The sequence below is a fragment of the Varroa jacobsoni genome, unplaced genomic scaffold (genome assembly GCF_002532875.2).
Source record: "Varroa jacobsoni isolate VJ856 unplaced genomic scaffold, vjacob_1.0 scaffold_44, whole genome shotgun sequence".
NCBI classification, from domain to species: domain Eukaryota; kingdom Metazoa; phylum Arthropoda; class Arachnida; order Mesostigmata; family Varroidae; genus Varroa; species Varroa jacobsoni.
The window spans coordinates 429,899-457,713 of NW_019212946.1; the positions used below are offsets into that span (position 1 = coordinate 429,899).

A 27,815-nucleotide genomic window follows, 5' to 3' on the forward strand; every position below is an offset into this window, starting at 1 on the left:
ATATATACTCGCGAGTCCAAGCCCAATGACAATTCATCACACAAAAGTGCACTAAACTCACAGGAGATCTTGTCCATCGAAGTCGGTTACAACTGCAAAACAAAGACGGCTTTGCGATCCAGCCTGAGTAAGCTAACTTAGCTGCTTGGCCAACTTAATTGTTCTGATAGGTAAATCACGTCGCTTCTGCAATGGAAGGACTAGATGACGCCTTCCATGATGGTTCCTTACTTAAAGTGGGCCAATTTTTTACCTGAAGAAGAAAGTAAAAAATTGAGGCGGTTCTTTTTAAGGAGGATCCAGCATGTTAAACGTCACTGGGCCGACCTTAGCGCTGCACTGCTTTATACTCCGAGATTTTGTTCACGATGACAACTAAGGGTCAAACTAGATTTGTCAAATTCATTAAATTTGAAGAGTTGACCGTTTGGTGAAAGAACGACTTGCGTGATGGTTGCTGGCGGCCAGCAGATACCACGGCAACAGGTACTCTAACACGTTCAACATCACCCAGGCGGTTACACACGGTAAGGTGTCGCTTATTTCTGCTTCAGGTAGATACTGAAAGCGACCTTACGAAATTACTTACGACCGGTGTCTCCATAGGTAGGTTCTGTTGAGACTGCTGCCATGCTATCGAACAATGCCAATGGTGCTAGGCCATCGTAAAAGAGTGCCTTGATTAAAGCTAGCTATTGGCTTCGTTGCTTGAGGGCTTACCACTTCTGGGCCTAGAAGGGGTTCGATATTTGGACCTTGCCCACTCGCGAACGACTCACCAACTACTTTCAGATGCCCTACACAGCCCAATGGCTTGTAAGCCGTGTAGTTTGGCCGCCCGCGTGTTCCGTAGTCTGAGTACTAGAAGGTCGCGGCCGACAACCCCAACAATGCAGGTCGAGGGTAAGCAACCATTATGTTACTACTACACCATCATCAAATGACTGTAACAAAAGCTATATTAAAACTAATTAATCATAATATACATGCATTATCAGTTCATCCTTATATTAAAACAAATAAACAATCAAGCCCCTTATCCGCAAACACATGGTGACCAGCTAGTTGATATATGCGCTTACCACAACGGCAGTCGCCCGCCGCTCAGTCGTCACCCTCCATATGATTACGTACTTAGTGTTCACAGCCTTTAATAGCCATTCACCATTAAGCTGGCTGGGCTTGCAACCGCTTGTTTTCATCGGCCTGACCGAGCCATCTCCTCCTCAGACTGTGTTTTGTTACTACTGCGCGTCGTAATGGCAAACTGTGACGCCTACTGATGTTCTTTGAGGAGGCGACCGCTCAGTCATCCGAATACGGAGTGATTTGATCGGTCAGCAACCCAACGCACAAAAGTTTGTTAATATTTCTGTTGTGGGCGCTATGTTTTATTGTGGTTGTTCTGACGACCCGGTGCCAACCAAAGAAGCAATCCATCCCGCGCGACCATTGCCACTGCCACCACGCTCGTCGTTGACCACCGTCCAGCCGCCTTACAATTGTTGTTCTTGATGTTACTGTTGTCAATAGTAATTCTGTCGATTAGTAGAAATATTAATCATTATAGTAACGCCTAGTGTAAGCGTTGGTGCCGCATCAAGTACACGTGTCGCTCCTTTGTTACCCCAGCTATGGTCATTAACTCATCTGTCTGTCACAGAAGCGTAGTGTTAGATCGATTACCTAACTGATTGACTTTGTCAACAGTTGAGCGGATCGTGAAAAATTAGTGGCATATAACTAACGCAACTCATAGCGTTCGTTAGCTGGTGACAGACTTGAATCGTCTACTAACCTTGTACGATTTATCTGCACGCCACCACAATCACGCAGCGGTTATATTTCAGTGCATTGCTAGCAAGCTCACGTAGTAAACCTCTAAATAAATGGTCACATACGCCTCGTTATTACTCGTTATTATTAGCTTGGTAAAGCTTTCTTTTTTTTTAATTCAGAATAGGTGCAGATTTTACGTGCTATATTTCAGAACTATCTGTTTTACTTAAAAAATGTAAGTCTGTGTTTTAGCAGCTTTACGCCCCGAATATAGCCCTGAAATATGGTCACTGTTTGGGAAACATTACCACTGCTCGCAGCTTCTAGAGCATGCGCCATGCCAAAGGATCAAACATCCATCGTATATTTTCGGCTTCCTTTCATGTTATTTCGCCTTAAAGCTAGTTACTTTCGTTGCAGAAGAAGGAAAAGTTACTTTTGTTGTTTTCGTTAAAAGCATTAGGTTCTTTTGCTAATTAAGTGTCGCCCCAGCTTGAATCAACAGCATCCTGAAACAGGCGCAAATATGTCTATGATTTAATAAACTCGTCCGGCAGTGCGCTGAAAAGTGCCTTGTTTACGTGTACATTTCGCACGTACAACCTGTAATATTGAGATAAAATCATACGATAGAAAGTACGGTAAAGCGCAAAACGAGTCCGTAGGACGTCTACATACAATGCCCAAAGTAAAGTAGTGTCGAAACGCACGATTACTGTTTATCACAACAGCCATTTATAGAACTTCCTCTCAGGCTCATGTTGGAACAGTGTGGAATGTTGTCGAATTCTATATATTCATCTTGACATTCACTTTCGAATTGAAACCTTTCAGTTTTCGCTACCTTTGGCACCGGGCTTCAGCCAATCATTGACTTTTTAACATTTACAATTAGACCTTCGAATGGCGACCAGCGTACCCATGTGTATCAAATCTTCTAATCGAACCGGGAAATACTGTATCATGTCGTTGTAGCGAGCTCACTTCACCTACTACGATTACATGATAGAAGCAGCTTAGTTGTGAAACGATGATCTATACTGCTGCGGTGACACGTTCTGTAAAAGCGCTACCAAGTAGAGTCCACCTACTTACCGACCAGCGGCTGTAGTTATATATTATAATGTGACATAGTAAACAGGGATAGAAAGATCAATTAGTTCGATATGTGTTCTGCTTTGTGTAGTCAGCCGCCTCTTGTGGGAATTGCTTTTCAGAGGGCGAAACCTCGCCCCCCAGTATCGACATTGTTATTGGTAAGAACTAAAAATATATATATATATATATAGCCCGTCATTTGATGTCAACATGACCAACCACGATTGATCACGATGACAATTTCCGTCATAGCTATGTCTCTCGTGGTTGGTTGCCATTTGGAAAAGAACCATTACTACTATCTTCACTACAAATACGAGAATAACCCATTTCCAATGTCATGCTTAATGATATATTATCATTCGTCAAATGTGATCTTTAAATTGGTTTCACATATGTTGAAACGTCAGTGCGCTAAACAGTGAGTTTCAGAAACTCATTCGCTTTACATACAAATATAGTCAATAACAACTTGGTGGCGACGATCTAAGCTTGCATTAATGATAGCTTTGTCCATATGGCTAATAGCCTTACGGCACATTGAAGGCACCGAAACAACGGCAGTGTCCTGAGGCAAAGAGTGAAGTGAACTTTGCTTGGCGGTATCGTATCCTCTTAAATTTGATGCTAAATATGAAGGTCTATGCGTTGTATCTCGTTCGTTTCTTACGAATTTACGTTGCCAAATGAATTCGGCTCTGCTAATCTTTTTACGGCAATGGTACTAATGAACTAAATATTGGTTATTAATAACTTGGCGCGCACACTAAGTAAGAACACAGGAGTACTGACAACTGATAGAAGTAGATGGCCTTTGCTTTAGATAGTATTTTTCTCTCTAAATCGACGTGAAGTTGAGTAGTTCACTACCGTGCTTTGGGCTTTGAGAACATTCTTCATAATCAGTAGTGTGATGTGTGTTAGAAATCAAGGCACACGTAGCAACTCAATAGCCTTTTAACCAATTAAAAAATTAAGCTAACCTGTAGAAATTCTGATTGCTGTTTCTATGTGTATCAAGTCAATGCTGGCTTCTCGCTTGATATGCACGCTTAAACCCCTTGTTAGATCTCTTAACCTCACTGTGGCCTCATTCGTTTTTAAATGTAAGGGTCTAATGAGACCCCACATAAAGCCTCGTTGGACCTTTAAACTATGTTAAGGTCTAGAATCTACGTCCGTTATGTACAATTGGCACAACCTCACTAGTTCGCTAGCAGCACCGCTTTCAACACACTGCTGGCTCGGGTTGCCAACTACTTGCCATTCACGTCAAATTGGAGCTTCTTTAATTTTCCTCAGTACACGGCAGGCTACGTAGAGTAATTGACCGTGGAAGCGTTAGAACAACGAACGTTAATCGCATATATTTCAAGGGACAGCGCAGGAGGTCGATGCTTTGATCCTTCCGTTCTTAATTATAAAGAGATGGGGGTACAATCTTAAGTTAGCTTGAGATCAGCAGCGACGACAAATCTGTAACAAATCAAAGAGATTTCATGTCAGACGCAGGGTGGAACTATTGCCTGGCTAGTATTTTGCATCAGCTACTAACGTGCATCCTGTTGCAGACGAGGAAGCAGAGGAAACCCAGCCCAAGTTGACCGTACTCACGAAGCAGCACAAAAACGCAATACGAGCGCTGAGGAAGATCAAGTACTTTGTCTCAAGAAGGAAGTTCAAGGAGGCATTGAAGCCTTATGACGTAAAGGACGTCATCGAACAGTATTCGGCAGGTAAGTGCTTCGTCTTACCGATTCGAATACGAATATATATATATGAGGAGTTAAAAGAAAGATTTTCTTATTGTTAGTACTTGCGAGTTACAAGTTACGATCGTTTAAACGATGGTATCCCACGTATTTACCTGCGTTAAAATGGAACAAATTAATTTAGGTGGTAGTTTTGTTATCAGTCCAGTATGCTTGCTGCGTAGTTCTAGTCTGGATTATTCAAAATGGCTTAATGAATCGACATTAGATCCGTGGCAATGAGGATCGGTTATATGCACAATGCACTCATAAGGAAGCAGAAAAGCTAGTTATTTTTTATGACAGCCTTGCGTATCCTAGAACTAGAATATTTTTTTAAAAAATATAGAACTCAAATTGTGTTTTGTACATTGGGTTAGATTGCATTATTACTTTGGTGGCTACGTTGGTCTCGACGAAGTGAAGTTCTATTAATCATTGCGCTTAGCGCACATAGGGAAAAAGGATGCCCTTGATGATTATCAATGTGTCTCAGAGGACAATTCAGGCAGCACTACGAGGCGCTGAACAGTTTTAAGGATACACTTTGCGTAGATCTTTCATCCTTTATTTCACTTGTGCATATCAAAGAAGAAGAGGCGTTTTTTTAAAATAAAAAGAATTATCTCACATTACCGTTATAGAAGCTTTCAAAATTTACTTACCATTGTGAAGTGTAGTGGCTGCACGTGAAAAAACGTGTTTACGTTACTGACGTTATGCTGAAATATAAATTGCAATGCACAAAAAAAATGAATACATATATTATATATAACAGAATAGACAATGTATAGTAGATAATTAATGTAGTGATACAACGAAGTGTGCTTATTTCGAAAGATAATTTTGGCAATGAAAATTGAACCTAATTTATAATATACTGATTATTCACGTATTTAAGGAATATAAAAGTATAAATGCTTGCGTATAGAAATGTCTACGCAAATATTCAGCAAATGGCTGAATGAAGTAGTACAAGTGTATGAATTTCGACGGGATAGAAAAAAGTTGAAGCATACAAGCGTCATATTATATACGGTTATATACAATATGACGGTTTAAGGATACATCTCCCAAGTCCAATGCGTATTTAAATAATTTCAACAGTATGATATTACAAGAAATTATCTAGAAACTTCAGAGAATATGCTGAAAGACGAATAGCTTTAAAAAAATTCAACGGTTATGTGCTTCAACGAGAACAAGATCGAAAAAATACGATTAAAACTAAGGAAAACAGCTTAAGCACTAGAAGATTATTGAACTCCGAGAAAACACGGAATTTAGGAGCTGTATTTCTGCATAGGCGTATTGGATGCCAGTATGAATCCCAAAGTTATATTTTTCGCAATATATTGACATACCAGTAACAAACTACAAATTTCGAATAGATACGCTGATTACACAAATGATAACTTATCAAATACGCCAAATAAAAGCACTTAAACCCATTGATATATATATATAATCAGATTTTTTACAAGCTAAAAATATATGAAAGAAGCACCGTACGCATTGTATGTCAGATGGTACAAATAACAACATCAAAATTTCCGATCATTAAAAGAACGAGGTTTCGAATATTTTTACACTCTCAAGACTCATACAGTTGCTATGTGTAGACAAAGAAAAAAAAGATGACAATATTGACGCACTTAATGAATTATAATTGGAAGGTAGTTGAAAAGCTGCCTCGAAAAGATCGAAAAAAAAACAACTTACTTAATACCGAAAGTTCGACAAATAATCTCTAAATACTTGACACTGTATAATAAGAAAACGAGATGTGAAGACAGAAATATATATTTGAATTATAATATTTACCGTGCTCATAAATAGTGCAAAAAAAAATGCGACAAATAAGCGAATTCACGAATCTACAAATGAAATGTTAGTGGCAAAGCTATAACTGCACCCAGTCTTGTTAAGGTTAAAGAAAAACTGTCAGAAATACACCCCGTACCGATAAAATCCGTAATGTTCGAAGGTGTCAAGTATGGATACATATATAATAAGCAAAGTGCAATAGATAATAGCGATAACCCTTTGTTCAAAAATGAACGAGTCCGCTACTACAAATTGATAAACATTTATTTAACCGTCCCAATTCAAGTTGTTTTTTAAACTAGACACCGCCAAATACAATACACTTACGGCATCATTTTTTTGCGGGCACCAAAATACTTTCCAAGTTCGATCATTGGGATAGACCTCAAGTTGGCCAGCGATTTTTAGAGATTTTGTTCTATTTTTTTTTATTTTTAGACTTCTATTTAGTTTTGAAAATAGAAAGAAGTCGCAAGAACAGATCCGATAAATGCGGCGGGTGGGGGCACATGTCTGGATTTTCCGCAAAAACTGCTGTACGAGTATGCGCATTCCTGTGATAAAGGACCCACAACCTGGTCTGACAAATACTTGGTACAGCCCTTTAGAAACCGTGGAGCCAGATGTCTTGAGCTCATGATAAACACCCCCCCCCCCCCTCCCCCCACGGTCGAGGAAAACCACGAGGAGCATTCTGTCTTTGAACTTGAATCGTGAAACTTTTTTTCGGGGTGGTTTGTTTTTAAAGCGGTACTCAGAAGGTAACGTCTCGCCCTCCTTATCGTCGCCATACGCCTATGCCTGGTCATCCATAATGACACATTCAAGGGAACTTTTTCTTACCTTTTCTTAACGTAGTAGAAAGTTTTCCTGGCAATTTTTCACAAGTGTTCATCTGCTGGACATTTTGTCTGTTTTGACGCAGACTTCGTCCTAAGCCTTTTGGCGCCTAAACGACCGGTCAAAATGGCCTGACAAAAGCTGAGATTTTTTTTTCTCGTTATCGCATGGTTATTTCGTAGTTAGCAAAGAGAAGCTGCTATGCTCTTTTTGTATGCTTGCCCATAATTGATGTAAAAGGCCTTCCAGAACGAAGATCGTCTTTAATGGGCTTTTGTTCATCTTCATTCATACGCTCTAGCTGCCTGTTAAATAAACAGTTTTACTTAGCGTCGGATTTCCTCAAGCATTATATAATATCAGCAGAATGGTTGTGCAGCTGATTTTTTTTGTCAATTTTTTTTCTGTTTTTTCCATTTGTTCCTCCGTTTGGTAAAAAATCGCAGAACGCCCAAGATATAGACTTACTTAATCTTACCAGAAAACCCGATATCAACATCAGATTGTTACGAAGTCGCACTTATTTGTAACAGAAGCCCTGTTTTTTTCCAACAATAGAAGTATAACGAATCATTATTCGTAGCGCGAACATTCGAACGACTCATTCATTTTCGAATGAGTCGTCTGAGTTTTCAAATGAAGTATATTCAACCAAATGAAAAGCATTGCAGAGACAAACTGATTTTAAAATATAGAAACAATATATGAACTGAATATGTGGACTGACTGGTGCCTACTGCGGGAAATTGTAAACTTTTTGAACTTTATTTAATTTTTAACCAACTGGCCTCTATGATATTTTGCCATTTAAATGACAATTAACTCCATTGTTATACTAATCGGGAATACCGGAGTGTATGAATTCTCCTAAAACAAGCTTGACATCGTATTAAGGTAAACCTATCAAAAATTTACGATTTTTTAAAAAACATTTTTGTTATAATGATTTTTCTTGCGTGAGGTAGAGCGGTTTCATGGAATAGTAGCTCAGCTCTGTTCCAGAGTCTTCGCTGGTTAATGCGTAATCTGGTCATCATTTACCTCAATCGTTCGGAATAGCCGTAATCGATGAACTAGGCTACGTGAAACTATAATGGGCAACGTCTGCACTGAACCATTAAATAGACACAAGCTATTTCAGCTTTACGTTTGCTTCAGGATGATGTTTCGTTGGCGTTATTGTCTTTCGCTCATGATCTTCCAGAAGATTTACCGGCAAGTTCAAAACTTCCCTCTTGGATCTTCTTAAACTAACGAGTTATGGTACTTTTAGCGGCAAACTGTTCACCGAATACAAAATTCTGCGCGACAAAAACTATAGTATATCATTAGAATTGGTCCAGTTCTAATGGGAGCTTAGGATGTGAATGCGACTTCTGTTTTTTTTTACTGCATAAAAATGAGTACATTTTTGTTCCTGTCGCAATAAGTTGTTGTGTTACGGATCTCGCACCATTGCCCGCAACCTTTCTCTGTCTGTCAACCAACGTATTTGTCGCGCTAAAATGTTCAGGTTTGATGTTGGAGAACTCTTTCGGTCAGGTTGAGACCTTTTTTCCCGTCAAATAAGTGATTTGTAATTTCACTTGCCTGCAAACGGAAAAGAAGCAAAAATGCATCAGCGCACGATCCGGGAAATGTATAGCAAAGCTTTCCATTTGAAATTCAGGAATCCAGATTTGAAAATGTTTACCGTGTGTGGACCTGCATTAATATAGAATAGAATATACCACTCTTTCTTTGGACCGTCTCGTTTCTTCTAAGTAGCCTGGTTGAGTTAATGCAAAAAGGCGAAGTAATCCTGCCGATCAATTGTCTGTTTCATGGAGAGCAATTACCAACCAATCAGCGTGTTACAGTCTCATCAAACACAAAGTGTAACGTTTCTTGAATGAAAATCTAGTTAAATTTTAGGCTTTGGCTTTTGCCCTAGTGCCACCCATTCCGATATCTAGTTCATAGACGCCACCTCTCATTTCCAGTAACTATTCTGTGCGACAAAATCAGCCATTATGGGCGTGTGACGCTAGTGCTGAGCCATATTTACTTACTAGAAAGTTCCACATCCGTGCATAAGCCTAAGGGACTTAAGGTGATTTGACAGTTTTCGGTTAATTCCCGATATGGATGATACGAGGATCCTCATCAGAGTTAGATAATTGGACAGAGCTAAAAACGTTCCGCATACAGTTTTCAAATCTGCTAAACTACTCTTGAGTAATCTTTTTAGCGATAGCCTCGTTGCCGTAAACAAGGCAAATGTCCAGGGCAGTTTTGGCAATATCTTCATCTTTACAAGAAGGTGGTGAAAATACACTTTTCTTTTTAAGCTAGAACAATTATCTTAGAGAAGTTATTTATAGTTGAAATTGTACGAATAGCACAATACAGATACACCACACTGATAGAATGATATTTAAAGAAGCTGGCAAATATAGCTCCATTCCAACCTGAATAAATTAATGCAAGAAATGATAACACCAAATCCACGACAGATTAAAATATAAACTTCAGTCGGATCGAAAAATCAAAATAAATGTTGATGTAAACTAGGATGTCCTCCTACTCTAGGATTAAGGAATGTAGTATTAAAATCACAATCTGTTAATGATATTGTAATGGCTCTAAGTAAAGGAGGTAATGCAATAAAAACTGATCAACAAAATAAAGGAAAGGTTTCTATTTTCATTCTATATTCAAAATAGTTATAATAAAATTGATGACTTATTATATATATATATATATATAAGCTTCATTTTCACCGGTTTTAATTTCTATCAATTTTTATTATAGCTACTTCAAATATACGTCCTTCAGGAATAAAAATAGAAATGTTTCCTTTATTTATCTGATCAGTTTATAAATCTGATATGTGTTACGACATATAAACATTATATAGCATGTTATATTCTTCTGTCGTTAGTGATATAAGTAAAATGACGTGGAATAAACCGTATTTATAGCGCCCGTTGTGTGTCGTTGCTACAGTTAGTGGTAATTAAAAAACAGCAGCTTGTTCGAGCTCCGATAGAGTACTCAATACAAGGGTACTAATAGTGAGCCACTAAAAGGATATGAAGCAACGAATTTGAAGACAACGGCATGCTTTAACGCCGGGTTTCAAAGTCTCTGGTTGAGCTGTCAGGCTCAGCCCAACATTGGCTCGACATGCTTGCAGATAACACGAGAACGTGGGACGAACTCAAGGCTCATCTGTTTGAGCGGTTTACATATTAAGCACCTACCCGCACAGCAGAATATTATGCGCCCGTTTAGAGTGACGACGAGGACTTGTGCTCATTCACCTAGAAGAAACGACTTTGATGGAACGTACAGGAGTACCGTTTGAGCTCCTAGAAAAAGCTACGACCTTGTGCTAGGCCCTTGTGCCTGTATGCCCGAGCACCACCAGGCCTCAGCAGTCAAGGAGAACACCCGGCTTAAGCAAACACAACAGACACCGCATTTAAAAACCGCACTAGTCAAGGTTCAGGATGATCTTAAATTTTATATTGGATTATGAACTGGTTACCGTGTTCACGCCTCCACGATCCAGGTGATCAAAAGTAAACCGCCTCAGCGAATCGCACAGGTGTTTAGCAGAAGATAAATCTTTCCTATTAGCTTTGTTAAATGATACACGTTAGCAAATACTTTTTTACATCCTCAGACGATCGCCTAGGTCTAGTCCATGTACGGTGCTGAATTCACTAGAAAATTAGAATTATTGTTGGTTCGTTATAGACAACAAGAAGGACTCGCTATTAGGAAGGTCACTTGCTGTTCTTAATAGTCGCTTTTAAGCATTTTTTATCCTATATAATCCAACAACTTCTACTCTTAAAAATGGTAATTCAACTTGGGTTTACTTGATTTAACTTTGTAGAATACTAAGGAGTCTTAATTGCAGCGTACGTTCATCAAGTAATATGCAGGTTTTTATGCGCTAGACGTAAAAGATACAAAAAGCAGAATGCTTTTGTGTCAATTAGGTTGTAGATTTTTGTACTTCCAGGTTCTCCAGTTAGTAGGAAGGCTTGTCGTGTTCTAGATCTTAATAGGCTTTGTATTCGTAGTTAGTAGTCGATATTCATGCGTTGCTTTTGGGATCATTTTCGTACTAATGACTCAGTCGAGATAGGCATGATGGCCACCCCTGCTAGAGGATCTATTTAGATATAGATGACAATCCGAATTCTTTTTAAACTTCAGTTCAACAAAAATGTGAGTCTGTGAGGTGTGAACGTAGGTGGCAGGGTCGAAATCTGATTTTATCCACTGCAGCTTCACGTTATTTACGGCAGGCATGCATGTTCATTGAAAGCGGTCGAGTGGAAAAAGGCGAACTGGTTAAACAGACATGTCGTTACTCGCTTTGCCGTACGTCGGTCATACCATAGACACTGCAGGAGACCAGGCCCACGAGCCTGACGATACTTGTAGGTGTTCCAGATGTGGTAGAAATTGAGATGGAGGTTCTACCGCTGGTTGCGACCTAACACCATTCTTAGGACATTTAGTAAGCTTCGCCACTTAGTTTTACAAGCTCTACAAGATTTATACAAATCATATGACGCGAAGTGTTTTAAAGGGTATCATATATTCTATCTACTGTTGGGACAGTGTGTCTGACCAGTATTTATGAAGCTGTTGATTACTACCAGCAAAGACAGATTAACAAATGTGATCAAATTGATTATAACATGAAAGATCCGGTCTTTGAATCCCTTTCATATCTTTCGCCAACTTGTATAAGGTTCGTTGACTAAGACATTAACTTGCGCAATTCCATCACCAAGCGCCGGAGGAAGAATTCATCATGCAAGATAGAGTATTTTCGCGGCTCGGTATGTGCTGCCAAGGTGCAACATGGCTTCGTCCGGCAATTGTTACTGGACGACTCTTCGATTACAGCAACACTTAGCTCTCAGCAGTTAAGCTTTCTGAGGCTAAAAACTAATATTAAGCGTAATCTTTCCATGCCAAATTTACCTTTGCCGGACCCCTAACCTGCAAACTACAAGACATGCATAAGCACGTCGCTGATTTATTATCATGTATAAAACAGTAATCTTGTTCTTGACATTGCCGTGGCCAATGGATCGACTTTCCAATGGATTTTTTCTGGTTAAATGGTCCCATAGATCAGTGAATAACGTATTTAACGACATTAAACTTGAAATATATATAGAAAAAAAAAATGGCTAAGGGCCAATAGTAAGGGTGAGAATGGTATGAGTGTTACGCCACTTGCACCAATCGCAGGAATTTCTCGCTGCAGTTTTGAGAAATGGCCGACTTTGCAGTGATAAGCTCTAGCGGTAATCGTTTCGTCCTGTTGTCGGTAACAGGTTATGATATTTGGGTGATTCTTTAGAACCTATAATATTACGATTGAAAGGAATACGTTCCGCCAGAGGCTGCTGCGGACTAAAGGCACAGAATTCGATTCGTTCATACCAGGCGAAAGCAAGGATACCTTCTGAACTGTTGCCACAATAGTTCAACAACTCGCCGGAATTAGCGTCCAGACACTATCGTCCAGCGTACGGATTTCATTAGTAAAACAGATTTTAGAACTTATCACGCTATGAAGCGTCAGCACAGCGGACCAACGACAAAACGAACATCCTAGTGCTTATGTAGCATTAGAACTTCAGAATACGAAGATGACATGAAAAAACTTTTGCGATAAAACATAGTAAGAAAAAAGTAGATCCGTAGGCCTCAGTGTTCATTGTCACATCTCTCACTTCCGTCTCCTTGGCCCCTGGGCTAGAGGTGGTTATCAAAGTACACCGTTTCAAATGGCTCGTGACTTGAGTCGTCGTCGTCGTCGTCGTCGTTCATGCTACACCCCCTCGTGTTGTTCCTCTTTGTGGCTAACAGGTTTGACTTGCTCTCTGTCCTATATCTATGACGTCTATGATGCAGTGAACAAAGCAGGATGATTACGGGAGTGCAGTCAATCGTATTTGGCTATCTAGGGGGTCTCACCACACGCGATCCTATCGAGCATCTTTCCGTTTATTGCATGCGCGTAGGTCCCCTGTAGGCTGTTAAAGAACTTCTTTTCTAACTACGTACATATCGAGTTGTAGATCTAAAAATGGAAAACGGAAAAAGCTCAGTAAGGTAAACTCAGAAAATGAATGTATTTAAGTGTAAAATTTAATTTGTAATCCAACATTGGTCTGTTTCTTTCTATTTACAAGAATACGCGATAGAAACTATCACAATTAAGTAAAATGATCTTCAAGTACGGTTATCTTAAACTAAACGCGACGATATACAATGTATTGTTTAATACTTTCGCCATAGAATGAGGCATAATATTTTAGCAGGCATTTTAAATGTGCACAGCCATTTTGGATATCTCGCAAGCAACCTTCAAAATCGTGTAGTATAATGAAAACAAGCGATACTATAAAATACAAGTTTGAAAAAATACCAAGCACAGTATCTCTTAGATTGGTAAAAGTGGCGCCGTTTTTCCATACGTGAAAGTGGCATACTTTGTTCACAAAATTTACTCGTATATCTACTAATTAACTAAACAGTTGATTCTTCTATGGCTATCAACAGTATAGTAGTTCTTACTAGTCTTCGTGTAGCTCACGTAGCAAAGAAACGTTCCACAAGGTCCCATGGCTACAGCGGTCTCACACAAATCATATCATTATGGTACCTTATCATTCACGCCGCCATTTGTATGGCCAACTGACAACGCTGATTTACTACATTTAAGTAATATTATAAATGAACCCATACTATTATTTAAAGAAAATTACTGATGAGACTAAAAACGAAAAATAACTATAAGTAGACTACGGACTAAATTCTACCAGAACCTCTCAACTAGATTTCTCTAGGCTGTATTTCGTGTAGGCTTTGTTGACTGCAATAGGTAAACAAGGCAGTGACTAACAAAACGATGCGCTATTGATTACAATATTCATGGTATTTCATACTAAGCGCCTGGTGCTTTAAAAAACGCACCGTTTCAAACGCTTGAAGACACAATTTTTACAAGATATAATGTGTGTGTCCCCCTCCCCCTCCTCTATACGATTGTGTGCTTGTGAACGATACGAGTGTGAAAACTTAGATAGACCTGAGTTTTGCCAACGACTTGCACGATAGTGACGTTGAGACTCAAACCGATTAGAAGGACTACGTAAACTGCAGGTCAATAATCAGACTGAACCGAAGATAAGTTTATAGGTTCTAACGACACTAAACTCTAATTAATTCAAACGATCATTACACCAAATATTTGTGAAAACTATTGATTTATAAATTTCACTGCTTGGTTACCTCTTGACTGATCCACCAAAGGTCATCGATGTGCAAGTTCTTTGTTAGATCTGCCGTGGCACTAAAGCTGCCTGTCGCAACTAAGCTGATCAAGTTCCACGGTTGCCGACTACTTACGAAAACCTAAATTGTTTCATCTATAAATTTTCAAGGCATACGTTCAGATAGACTCCCTTACCGAAGTGGCATGCTCTTTCCAATTAAAAGGTCTATTTTTTAATTTTCAATTAATAGATCCAAGGATATTAATAATTTAAGTGCATTGGATTAAACTTAATTTTCCTATAGAAGGGAGCAAGAAAATTTACCCTTTCATTGTTTCATCCATGTATCATAGTTTGTCCATTGGGCCAAAGTTGCTTACTTGTTCGGTAAATGCAGAGGGCGATCATTACACATGTTTGTTTGCTTGTTCAATACTATTCATAGGCCACGTGGACCTGTTGGGTCGGACGAAGAACATTCAGGCGCGACTCGACCTGATTCTTGGAAAAGCGGGATCCAAGGCAAAAGACGTGTACGACTCGAAGCAATCTCTAGCATCGCGCATCGTCAAGGTGGAGCGTTCCGTCGAGGACATCGAGTCAAAGCTGGACCAGCTGCTGGAGATGTACCTGGAAGACCGGCGGGGTCCGGCACAGCCCGTGCCCCCCCGGATGTCTCGCCTGCTGCACGGTGGGCCTCCACCACCGCCGCCTCCTTCGATAGCGCCCTCGATTGCTCCCTCGCAGAGATCGGTCACTCCGCCCCCGATGGCTACGTCCTCACCCCCACCCCCGCTCCAAGGCCCCTTGGGTGCCCTCGGAGGAGGCCAGCTTCCCGATCAGGGCCCCCTGGAGAGCAGTAGCCCCGCTCCAATGGGCCCATCGCCGGGGCCACTGACCTCCTTTCAACCTCCGGCAGGTTCCGGGCCGATCGGATCGTCGGTTTCGAGCTCGTACCCTCCTTATTCCTTGCCCATGTCTCAGCCAATTCCATTCCGTTTGGACCAACCGGCAGTCGTCACCTCCGGCCTGGCAGAGAGTGTACCCCACCTACCTCAGTACCTATCTCAGCTGCCCCTACAGTCGCAGTCAACTGCCGTGTCACCCTCGGCAACTGCAGTGTCCTCCGTGAACCCCTTAGCTACCCTTGCTAGCCCACCTATCCCATCCGATTCTCCCCTGACCACAACCGAGCAACCCGCATCTCCACCTCAGCCTCAGACTCAGGCCTCATCTCCACCAACGGTACGTCTGTGCGACGACCTCAACAGCTACACTTTATACTACACATACACATCGGTCACTCACGTTCCATCGGTTTTCGTTTCCCATTCGTCTTTATTTTTATTATCTTTGTCATCGCGAGCTTGTTCTAATTAATGTTATTAGTTTGTTCATTGACTGTATCCATAGCCTGGCCTATTATAAGTGCCTTTGCTTCGAGCTTCTGATTCGCAAACGAGTGCATCTACAAATGTATTATTTATTTCCTGAGATATTCTGAAAATCAGTAGTCATTTAGCGGCACAATAAATTCAGCATGTTAAATAAATCAGAAGTGTGAATCTTGCACCTGTAAAAAATCACCGATATGTTCAGCAACGAAATGCGTGCGGGTGACTACACATACAAATTATATTGTATCTTGAGCGCTTGCAAATGTAAATTCACCTGATCATCATCTCTTTACTCAATCCACTGTTGCAGCCATGGTCTCGTCCATGGGGCCATCGTTATTAACCTAATCTTCATCGATATTCCGTGCGATTAAACTAGTCCGGCAATAAATTTACAAGCTTAACGCTGCCGATCGTAGTTTAAAGACCTTTGTGTGTGTATTGTCTCCTGTTTATACTGTCCACTGGCAGTCGATATCTCAAACGAGTTCCCGCCAACGCTATTTCAGTGTATATATATACACGGTTTGAAGCATAGCAGATTATTCAGATATAACCGTATATTTTTACAGTCATCCACTGCGTGGACACTATAATCTATGCAAAGTACTTCGAGAACAAGGTTTCACTTAGCTGCGTAAATGAAATACACGACATGCGCTCTTCATTGGTAGGGATTTTGTGCTGTTATATGCTAATTTGAGCGTTGGACACACAAAGAAACCATCGCTATCAATAGCAACCAGAATGAACCGCTTTGCTGCTGATCTTCTATATGCAATGATTTGGATCTGTCTTTCCTGTGTTAAAATGTTTTGGATACTATCCCATTGTGACTTAGATTCAAACTTATGCACATCCATATATGGTCGTCATTATTTAAAAGTATATAATTATATCGAGTTTTTATTTGTATTATATTGCGGTTTGGGCTAGAAATTATGAGATTCTGCCACATATGACACATTAGATTAAAATTGTTTACTATGCTGCCTTATGCGTATGCTTTTATCTTATGGCCGAAAAGAGCGTTTCTCTTCTTTGATCTCAGACGTTTTATGCGACTGGAGGGTTATGACTTCACTGTTTCAAATGATTGACATAAGCTGGACATGAGATTAACTGATGTGTTTGTGTTGGAAATCGCGCTTTTTAATGCTCTTTTTAATAATAATCATACTTTTTTTTTCAACAAGAAACGTTAACTACGGCCATAAATCATAGCACGTCAAAATTATGTGTTTATTTACCGCTAAAAACAAAAAGTGTATCGTTACAGTTTGTATGAAAAAATTAGCAGTCATTTCAGCGCTCGCCTTATTAATTCAATATATCATACAATCACAATTATTTTAGTGAACCCGCTACTCGAATTGACAAGAATTTGTCTTATATCTATCTCCTCTACCGAGCTTTCCTCAGTGACACTTTCTCCTGTTACTGGACGTTTTATTCGATTACGCTAAGACACGTAAAACATTTGTCACAGTATTTATATAAATATACATTCGCGTGTGTACACACACACACACACACACACACACACACACGAGGTGCACTGACCAAAGTGAGATTTTTTTTCAACTGGCCATGTGCATTTATCCAGAAAGGTAAACAAACTAATGTGTGAAAGCTCGATTTAAAAAGGGGCAGACAAGCTTGCAGCCATGCTAAAACATAGTGCTCCATTTTCGGCATTCGGTTAGAAGATCAGCTGTTGTCTAATCTTTTTAAGGACAACTAACCTCTGCACAAATGAGAAACTTTCTTTTCCGATCAAAATTAACAATTTACGTTAGTGCTGCTACTACTACGGAAGAACTATTGTATGTGGGAAAGCTATGATTTTTTAACAAAAAATCCACCAGCGTGGCATAAAAGCCATTCTTCATTATCCCAAACTTTTAATAAAGCTAGAGGCTGTTTGGGAGAGAAGAATATCCATTGCCAATTATCGTCGTCCAAATAAGTTTACAAAGTTTGTCTTTTTGCGCCTTTATCCATGTCACTTTTGACCACTTTGAAACCTTGAAGATTTGAGACCGTCAGCTTGCTATCAACCCAAAATTTAGATCCGCTGGATTTTTGTACTGCGCATATTCGAGGCGTGTCTAGGTGAGTGCACACTTACCATTATCGCTTGGCGTCAAAGAGCTATCTGCGAACAAATAATGTTTTGTAACTCATGTCCCCGAATCGGGGCAATAGTGGAAGTGAACTGTGGTTAACGTGATTAAACATGCTCATCTATAATAACACACGCGAGAAATTTCATTGAAATATCCATTTTTGTTGAAATGAAGTTCAACAAAGAATCTCATAACCAGAAGTCCTAACCAGACAATCCATTTCCTACATGTATACATATAGTGCTGGCAGCTGGTCTTTAGTGATGTCAGTTGTCGAAAGAAAAATGTTAGTCGCAGTTTGCTGTTTTGTGAATAGAGTTTGCTTTTTTCTCTACTGTCGTGTACTATATGTCGTTAAAGGGGGTTTGAACCAGCGACCCCTGACTTTTTTTAGCCAAAGCTGTAGCAGTCCACTTAGTAGAAAACGTATTTGTTTACTGAACTTTAGAAACTCGAGGTGGTCTAGGTTCGAGCTAGGTGTAGATACGCTTTGATTCGCGCTGGCAGATGCTAGCAGTCTGATGGAACGCCCAACAGCGGTACCGGAAGTAAGACTCAAAACATCTAGATTTAGCCGTCCACGCTACCGCGCATCCTTTGTAGATAAAACTGCATCGATAGCAATTCACGTTACTTCGAGAAAAAGTATTGGTGCTAAAAGTTACTCTTCTCTTTTTACGCTCAAGCATAGAAACCACTCCGTAAAGATTTCTGCTCAGAGCTTATGTGCTTTACGAGCACAATTGAATTGGTTCAAGGGACGATTGCTGCTAATTGACAGCGACAAGGCGATATCGACGCTTTAGAAACATGTCCTGATTCATACTGCAGATCGAGCGTTCGGTGTATCAGCTTCCACGACAAGAAGAAGAAAAAACATAGCTTATCGATCTGTTTTTTTAATAAGGTTGGCATAGATTATAGGTCGCACGGCAGCACTATTGAATAAAATAAGTGAGCCTCTCCGACTGCATTTAAAGCGAAAAGTAATTAAAAAAAATTGTCAATTGTGTGACACCTTGACACCTCGCGGAGAGCAACCCAGCCTATCTGCTGATAAAATCTTTTTGTCATGGGAATCAAGTCGGTGCAACTTAATAAGTTAAATGTTGATAGCAACAAGAAGTCGCTTCACTAAATTTGTCAGTAACTTTTTAATAGTGGTAACAATGAATAAGACAGTACTGATAGTCACAGATTTGTATCGTTCACAGACAGATACACAAATAAGTCCCTGTAAGGCTTAGGTTAATTTCGATGACCTAATTAGCCATAAATGCTAAATTCACGAAAACAACCGCTAATTTCTGCAAAAGAGTGTCGAAATTACGAAAGTAAACCCTTTTTGCGCTACTGTGGTGACTTCTCAATCAAGTTCAATCTATCTTCTTTTGTAGAGGTTTTATTTCCCCTCGCTTTGGGTCATTGAAATCTACCTCCAATTCTTCGAATGCTACATGGGAACTAATTGCGACGTAGGTCGTCGATTTAGGGTGACTGGGAAAGTTTGTGATAGAGGTTTATCCGGCCCGAAAACATGCGGCAATAGGTATTCTTGGCATGAAAGACATCTGAGCAACCCATCTTAATTCGGACTTATTAATAATTTTTTTCTAAGCAACAACAAAAATTTCACCTATATTTTTTAGAATACCATAGCTGGTAACTATATAGCCTCAAATTTAATTCGTAATCTAAATTACTCACTCATTGTATTTGAAAGATTATTTCTTTGATCGTTACAAGTATTCGCATATCAAGTCGCAATATTCGCAGGCGATCTCAAGAACCTCAAAAAGACTAATCGTTTGAGCTCATCTGGACGACCCAATTGGCAATTGATATTTCTGAAACAGCTGTCAATGTTGCATCAAAAAGGGGCCTTTGAATACTACTCTACTAACAATCGGGTTGCCTTTGCATGAAAACTGGCAATGGTGAAAGACATCGATCTGAGTAAAAACAGAAACGGTTTGTGTCGTGTGGAGATATTGGATAATAGCCGATCCTTTCTTCGACTGCAAAAATGACGCACTATTTTATGCGAGATAACTTCGTTACTTTGGTTTCAAAACAGTAGACAGTGGGCCAAATAGAGTACAAAGTTGTGCCCCGTAAGATAAACAATCCGCCAAAGTTTGTTTAAAATTAACTAAACTGCCTATAGTCGCTGACGTACTTGAAATTTGTCCTTGCTCCACCAGCCTTTCCATTTTTCATACAACCCATCTTGAAAAGCCACACCCAATATGTGCAAAATCCTCTAATTTCATAGAATGTCTATAGATAGATCTTTTTTTCTTTAATATACTCATAGGGTCAATTTAGTTTGGATTTAAGAACAATGGGCCCATGTTTATTCATTATATTTATTATCGCGTATACACTTTTTTTAGTATAAAAAATATCAGCTTTCCGAAATAATTGATAAAGATTATCGTCGTTAAAAAAGGAATGCAAGTAAAACGAAATAGTATTTGCCAATTTTTGCTTGACCTATGAATTATTACTGCAAGAAGCCCTTTGCTAAATGTAATGTCCGGGGTACGCAAGCGTGATCACAGTACAAAAGGCTAGCATATAATATATAGCAGTATCTATCGCTTCAAAGACATAGTCTTTTGTTGAAATGGGCCACCATTGACTTTGAAGCTGCGTTGAGTTATCTGTTCAGATAGCTAACCTCCATAAACTGGTTTCATTGTATGAATGTACAATTTCTTTAGCTTATTATTGCTGCAGTTCATAATCCTGCAGATAATTCCATAGATCATAGGCAGTCATTACCTAAATTAGAGTTAACCATGGCTAGTCTCGCATAACCATCCCACGGCATGAAGAAACCTAGCCATCGATAGTTATACCATTTTGTGTCGATTAACGGTTCGAGCCACTAGCCCATCAATCTATTGGCCCCCCTAACAAGCCATTAAATCAGCACTTACTATTGAGGTTTAGGTGGAAACTTTTTGTCGGTACTGCTTAGGAAAAAAACGTTTATCTGCGTAGACTTTATGATATTTGGAATTATTATATTATTGATGGGATTTTGAATGAAAACGCATAAAAGGTATAAACTGATCGAGGTTATGAAATACAGAACAAACTTAATGATAGCAGATTATAATTAATAAGTGGAAATATGCACGATAAACAACTATTTCTGATACTCTGATTTTAATTGTTCTTAACGTTTGTTAGCTAGCTCTACCTTTTTTCCGGGGCTACCCCGTAACAAATAAAACGAGTCGCTTTTAATAGAATACCGTTGTTCATTATTCGTCGTATTGTTGTTCCTTTGATCTTTGTCTCTTTTAGATATCACAGAAGGTGTTTCAGGTGAAATAGAGAGTCTTTCTAAGTGCGAGAGCCTTTCTAACGAGCTCGAGACAGTTGTATGACATAGGTAAGGATCCACTGTCTTCGTGAGGCTTTCCAAAATTACATTTCACTTCAAGTGCGTGTTTCCGGCCTTTGTCCTACTCCCTACCAAAGACCTCAATATATCCTGTAACTCGACCTATCCGTGTAACCAGTCTGCCCTAATCCCGTTTTTTCCCGTGTTTTTGAATTTGCACTCTTACAAATTTCGTTGTATTGCCAGAAAAATTTTATAAAAACATTCCCCTGTCCAAGTCATTTCTGCTTGCTGTTTTTCTTGCTTGTGCAGCCACTATTGGTCAATCAGTCTGTTTGAATGATTAAAACATAAACCAGTGATACCTATTGTGACTAACCGACGTGGTAACATGAAAATAATTGTCTATTTATTAAAATCTCATTTGTGCCCTTCTAGATTCAAAAGGCAGCTACATGATATTCAAAAGTTGCCTATCATCAATTCAAACTTCTATGTTGATCCCTGCATTTCTCGCCATTTTCTATCCTTATACCCATCAGCCAGGTAATTTTCCAAGCTTTACAAATAGATTTGGGAAACTATTGATCACGCGAGTTCTAAGGAAAGCTTCTTCTAATATAAACTCTCGCTAAATCTATCTTCTCGAGATAATAACTAGAACTTGTTACTAAATCTATAGGCAATTTTATACGAACTTACCCCTTTTACTAAAGCACGTACACAATGAAAAAGACAATTTAACGTAGTCGCACGCGCAACCATTTTCTGAGATATATTCATTCTTGATTAATTTTATACAATGGAAAGCCGTTCGCCTTGCTTTAACTCATTCAAACTCGCTATTTACAAGTGACCGACTATGTTTCAAAAATCTGTGCGAAAGAAATAGGTGTCGTGCAAAAACCTATACATCTTCCCATCCATCTATCTAGTACATTGAAAACTAAACAAGTACATATATCTAGTAAAGCTTTTTTAGATAAAGCGTCTTTTATATATGCAGAAACTGTTATCCAAACACAAAGCAAACTGGGCAATTGATATTCTGGTAGTGAAGGCTTATATGCGGCGGCTGGATTTCGCCTGAATCCGCTTTATAGCGGCAATAACTGGTACTCTCAGTACGTTTCATATGAGCGAAATCTTTGGTCATGTTTTAGTTTTAATGTGATAGTATACACCGCAATATGGATGATTTAATAAAAATAATTTGTTATTATAGTATATATATATATATATATATATATATATATAGTGTGTCATATTCACTATATATGAAACGATATATACTACTTTCTGCCCGATTTCTCCTACTATGTTATAATAATCATTCAGGTACCGACTGAATCAAGTAACGACTCCGCTTACCACCGTACCATGACACTTCTTTAAAATGCGGGTTTCAAGCATACATTCGTTAACTTCCTGCGCATACGCACTACTTTTAAGACGCACTCGAAATTTGTGTTGGTTATGGACCTTTTACGCCTAGCCAAAGAGTCGTCAGTCTTCTTACTAACAGATTTCTCGAATATTCCTATTCGCTTTCATAGTAGCATGTCATACGGTGTCCTCCTACAGCGACTCAAATTCGCGTGATGAATGCCCACTTTAAGGTCATTTTAATTTAATTTACTACTACAATGATCATTGTCGCATTTAGGGCTCAGGGTTTCCGAGGATGCTATTAAGAAGCCGCTAAAGCCTATGAAAACGAGGGTTCGTTACACAGGTATCACGTACTAGGAATCCGCTATGGCAGCTCAGTATTGTCCTCACAGCTTCTATGCATATTGTTTTTTGATAAATAAACGGACGAATTTAACTAGGATCTCAAGGCAAAGATCAAACAAGACAATAACAAAAAGAATCGAAAAAATACTTCGGAAATGATACGCTTACTTAAAAACGTCCAACGCTTTTCATTGAATAAAACTGAAATAAATGTCACGCGTTCGATAATTTTAAAAATGACTTAACATTACAATATCCATATCTAAATAAATTGTTTGAGTATAGTATTATGGCTAAACATTGCTTCAGATGGCAAGCCCTTTCCAACATAAAATACAGCGTATCTACACCCGGTCTCGAACCTAGGCTACATCACATATTTCTCACTTCCGTAAACAAATTCGTTACCACTGGCATATTACCCACAAAAATATCTATATATAATTAGTACTTAATTAACTCGATGTTCAATAAATGTTTCAAACTGTATTTACATAAATATTTAGAGTCGAGTCATAGGTCACTACCATCAATACATTGCTTGGTGATCTATTGCTTATATTCAGCACAATAGTCATAGCATTTTTAACTGGCCTTTTTATCTAAAGGTTAACATTAAATCGATTAAATCTTAAGTTGCTTAACGTATTTGTTTAACCCAAAAACTGCGCGTTTGCTTGGCATTTTTGAAATTTATGGTCACCAAAGATTAAAATGCACGCATGTCAAGGTCTTGAAAAGATTATTTTCGATTACGGCGGCCCATATCGGCTTGAAGCCTTATCAGCGCTAGCTAAGTTAGCTGCAATCGGCAGCCTCAAGACACCAGCGTTCAATGATGGTCACGACGGTTCCGTTGCCGCCCTAATATGCAAGGATGGCCTGCAGATAGAGGGCTACTTTATCCAAAACTCTTCCGCTCAGCTTGCGTAAGCTCAGGGAAAACACATTGCTTAGGAGAAGAGTTCAACTTTATTTTCACTTGCACTCTTGCCCTAATCAAGCTCGACTGCCGATTGAGTTTCAATCTACTAAATGCAAATCAGCGGCAAAGCTTTTGCGACCCTCAACTATAATGTACAACAGACGCGTTGGTTTCACCGTCGGTATGCGAACATACTCGTATAGACACTTTTTTAAATCGCCAGCATTAAGCAATAAGCTTAGCGATGTGCCGCCTTGACTACAGGCAAAGTGAAACTCCTGTATACGTCCTTCTTCGACGCTTTAGCACTGAAGAAGTTCATTATTTTTAGAAATAGATTTTTCAAGCATTTATAGAAATGCATTTTGTACCTAGCTAGATTTGCTCACTTAAAAAGTACATGATTTGTTAAAACAAAAACATTATGACGTTCATCGAGCGTAAAAGGCAACTGTGGACTTTGTTTTCAATACGCTCATAAGAAGCGCATTACTTCACGCTATTATTTAGAAGTTCGTCCCTAAAGCGAACTGGAGTAAATTTGAACGCTCACTGTCATGAGCAATGGAATAAATCATACAGCTTTCTTAAAAAGACGCTTGTCAGATGCAGCTAAAGAACACTTTACATACCTATTTCTGAAGTATGACCACCTGTAGATGTGCATAATGGCACATGTTTCTTGAAGTAAGGACGTCGCTCATTTCCAACTGTAAGATTTCTCGTGTCCATCATAAACCATTTGTCAACGTGAAGTAACACATATTTATACATTTCTGAGCCCAATGAGGCTTGTTGTATACAACTGTGGACGAATACACACATACATTGAAGACAGGACACCTGTGAGTTCTATTCGTCCGGACAAAATTCCTTTTATCGGCTCCGCTTCCAGCTGCACATAACAAGCCCATCATTCTTTCTCCGCATATACCAATGACGTTTTCGTTGACCGGTCGGTTACGCTTTCAAGTTTCAGTTGGCTATGCAAATCTGTTTTGTAGTGAAGAAATATGTTCTACTGTATTCTGTCTTTGCATGCGTTCGTTGCCTATGTATTTGGGTGTACTTTTTTTCAGGTCGAGGTCAAGGCAGTTCCAGCAATTCGAGTGGCGGCAACTGGCGACAGTTCGCTGGAGTCGGAGAGAACAACGGCTGACGATTCGCTCGAGGACGATACAGCTCACGAGGGTGGAGACGAAGCCGATGAGGCAGCAGCCCTCATCCGGACGTCGCCACGGACCAAGCTGGGCAGTGGCCCGTTGGCTCTCAACAGCAGTAACACCAGGCAGATGGCTTCATCAAATCGCAATGTGGCCGTCGAAAAGACCAACGGCTCCAGTTCTAAGTCGCCGAAATCACCTCTTGGTTTTTGCGGAAGCTTAATGAAGCAGTCGCTTGACCTGCGAGACAACTTGCCAAAAGACGCTGGTTCGTCAGCGCATGGATCTGCGATCATTCCCGGTCCGACTAATGCCACAGGCTCAGCTTCGCAGAGGGGAGCTTCTGCTGATGGTGGGAAACCATCGGTGGTGCGCGTGAGTGTCCGCGAAACGGCCGCGCTGTTACGACCCACCTTGCACACGTTCCATCTCTGACTTACGCTATCCGGCCTTCAGCCAAATGAAACAATACTAATAACAATAATAATAATAATAAAAGGTGCGAGATAGCTCAGACAGTCAAGACATGCTCAAACCGATTACCAGGTCCCGCACAGCCCTTCCTGAACTTTCCGAAGAGCTTGAGTAACTATTTGAATAGCTGCTGCAACCTAAATGAGGCATTCATGAGCTGCTACTGACTGTATGAACATCAGCTTCCGAACATCCGAGTTCAGCCTCGGATCGAACAATTAAGCAACAATAAGCCTGAGCAAGGCCGTGCGAAACGCTGACTGGTCCTGTAAGTGCTTCTGTAATATTACCTGCAGCGAGAAGATGCATACGAAAGCAAAGTGAGACAAAAACTGGGTTCATTTCGCAGTTTACATATACGCGAATTCGACAAGCATTTACACTACTGTTGATCGGGGAATCCGCTGAAATGAGTACAAGTCGCTTAAGGTGCTTTAAATATGTCTGCGTGAGAAACCGATTTCTAGATCTATTAACGGTTCGTTGTCCCAGGATATAACAGGACTGTGGTCTTTCTGCTTGTGCTTAGCTACTGGCGACACCAAGTGGCCTTCACATCCAGCTGACTGGGTGCCTTACCATTTCACGCGAATCAAGTGAAACAACAGTTATCTATTATTAAATCTCAATGTGTACTTACCAAAACACACACTAATAGTGCAAGGACTGGTCAGATTTCTGTATGCCGAAGGAACTCGAATGCAGATAGCATCCCCGATAGTAATACCGATCGTAAGACTGTGAAGCGCTGCCCAGTGTGTAATACGCTTTACGGCGTATAAGTTTAAGCAAAAGTCATTTGTTCTGAGAAGAAGAACAGAAGACGGAACAGGGCTGTAGAGAAGTTCTACCATCCATCCAGACTACACGAAACGGTGCAAACATCAAAAAAGCAGGCTCTGACAATTTCGTTTGCTCCGCTTCACAACTTAGAGACAAATTTGTATTTCTGGTGTTATGATTGTTTATACAATACACATGGAACGATATGTCGCAGCCACCGTTGAGTGGACACAAATACGGCCTTGTTAACAAATACTAACTAGTTACGTTTTTGCAACTATGGCAAGCAGGAACTGTGATCATTGTCATGTCAAGACCCTCGACAACTAGGCCAATCCCGCTCGATAGGAAGAGTCGCATAATCCATGAAATTATCAAGAATCAATAGAACGACCTACTAAGATGGCATCAAGATGTATACATAACATTGGTCAATTAGAAGTAACAACACCGAAGCCAACCAGCATTCATCGTCCGAGGCTACAAATAAATATACTAAATAGTGTCTAAAGCCTTTGCCTCGACAATGTAAACTACTTTTAGCTTATAATAACAATCGTCTGATAGCGAACGACAAGCAACGCATCCAACAATTCTATTCCCGCTGTAAAACGATGTAGAAGACAAACGAATTTAGAGTGACTTCGAATCATTTCATATTCAGTGTCAACTTACTTGAATACTGCAGCGTTCCAGAAAGAACACAATTTTTACACATCCTGCTGTTTCATTACACTATATTGGAATTAAGAAGTTACATCTGCTACTACAACTACAGACAGACGGTGAAATCCAGGACGATTTTACTATACTCGACCTAGTGTTAAACCGCGCCAGCTGTATCTATTTGGTTAAACCTTTTGTCACTGAAAACAAACAATTTTCCTAAATGTCCGAACCAAGTGTTGTGAATCTGTGAATACCCAGCAACAACTACTGCCCCTGTAGGTCTCGTGGAGATCGTCGGACACACCTTTTGCATTGTGATTGTCATCGTTCTACAAACAACTGCAGGAACCCATATCAATCGTAATTATAAAGTAATACAATTAAAATAATAGCAAAATTATAATTTTTACTACTAAAATCGTCAATGACCTGCAAAGGATCATAGGGCTGTGCCCGATTATTACATATGTCGACGAGAAGCTGTACTGTTTATATACACAATGAACCAACCAGAACGGAAAAAAGCAGTAAGCTTATAGTATAGACAAATGAAAAAAATAAAAGAATAATTGAAAACAATGTAA

At 39.7% G+C, this 27,815-nt stretch overlaps 1 protein-coding gene and 1 long non-coding RNA gene across 6 annotated transcripts in view; one reads left to right on the plus strand and one right to left on the minus strand.

The window, feature by feature from the left end:
* KCNQ (KCNQ potassium channel) overlaps nucleotides 1-27,815 on the plus strand; it is a 162,444-nt gene extending 134,629 nt beyond the window's left edge. For 3 of the 5 annotated variants that reach the window (XM_022833411.2, XM_022833433.2, XM_022833424.2), the window contains 3 exons: nucleotides 4,449-4,613; nucleotides 15,042-15,841; nucleotides 25,222-27,815. In XM_022833411.2, the coding sequence (XP_022689146.1) occupies nucleotides 4,449-4,613; nucleotides 15,042-15,841; nucleotides 25,222-25,740 (1,484 nt within the window). In that variant the 3' untranslated portion in view covers nucleotides 25,741-27,815. Of the gene's footprint in view, nucleotides 1-4,448; nucleotides 4,614-15,041; nucleotides 15,842-21,440; nucleotides 21,529-25,221 lie in introns of all 5 variants that reach the window. The other 2 variants (XR_002680410.2, XR_002680407.2) reach the window with 2 other exon arrangements.
* Nucleotides 1,978-25,226, minus strand: LOC111260630 (uncharacterized). Its single transcript, XR_002680451.2, has 3 exons — nucleotides 24,775-25,226; nucleotides 5,294-5,350; nucleotides 1,978-4,353 (listed from the first exon to the last, which is right to left on the minus strand). It is a non-coding gene; the product is annotated as an uncharacterized LOC111260630 (long non-coding RNA).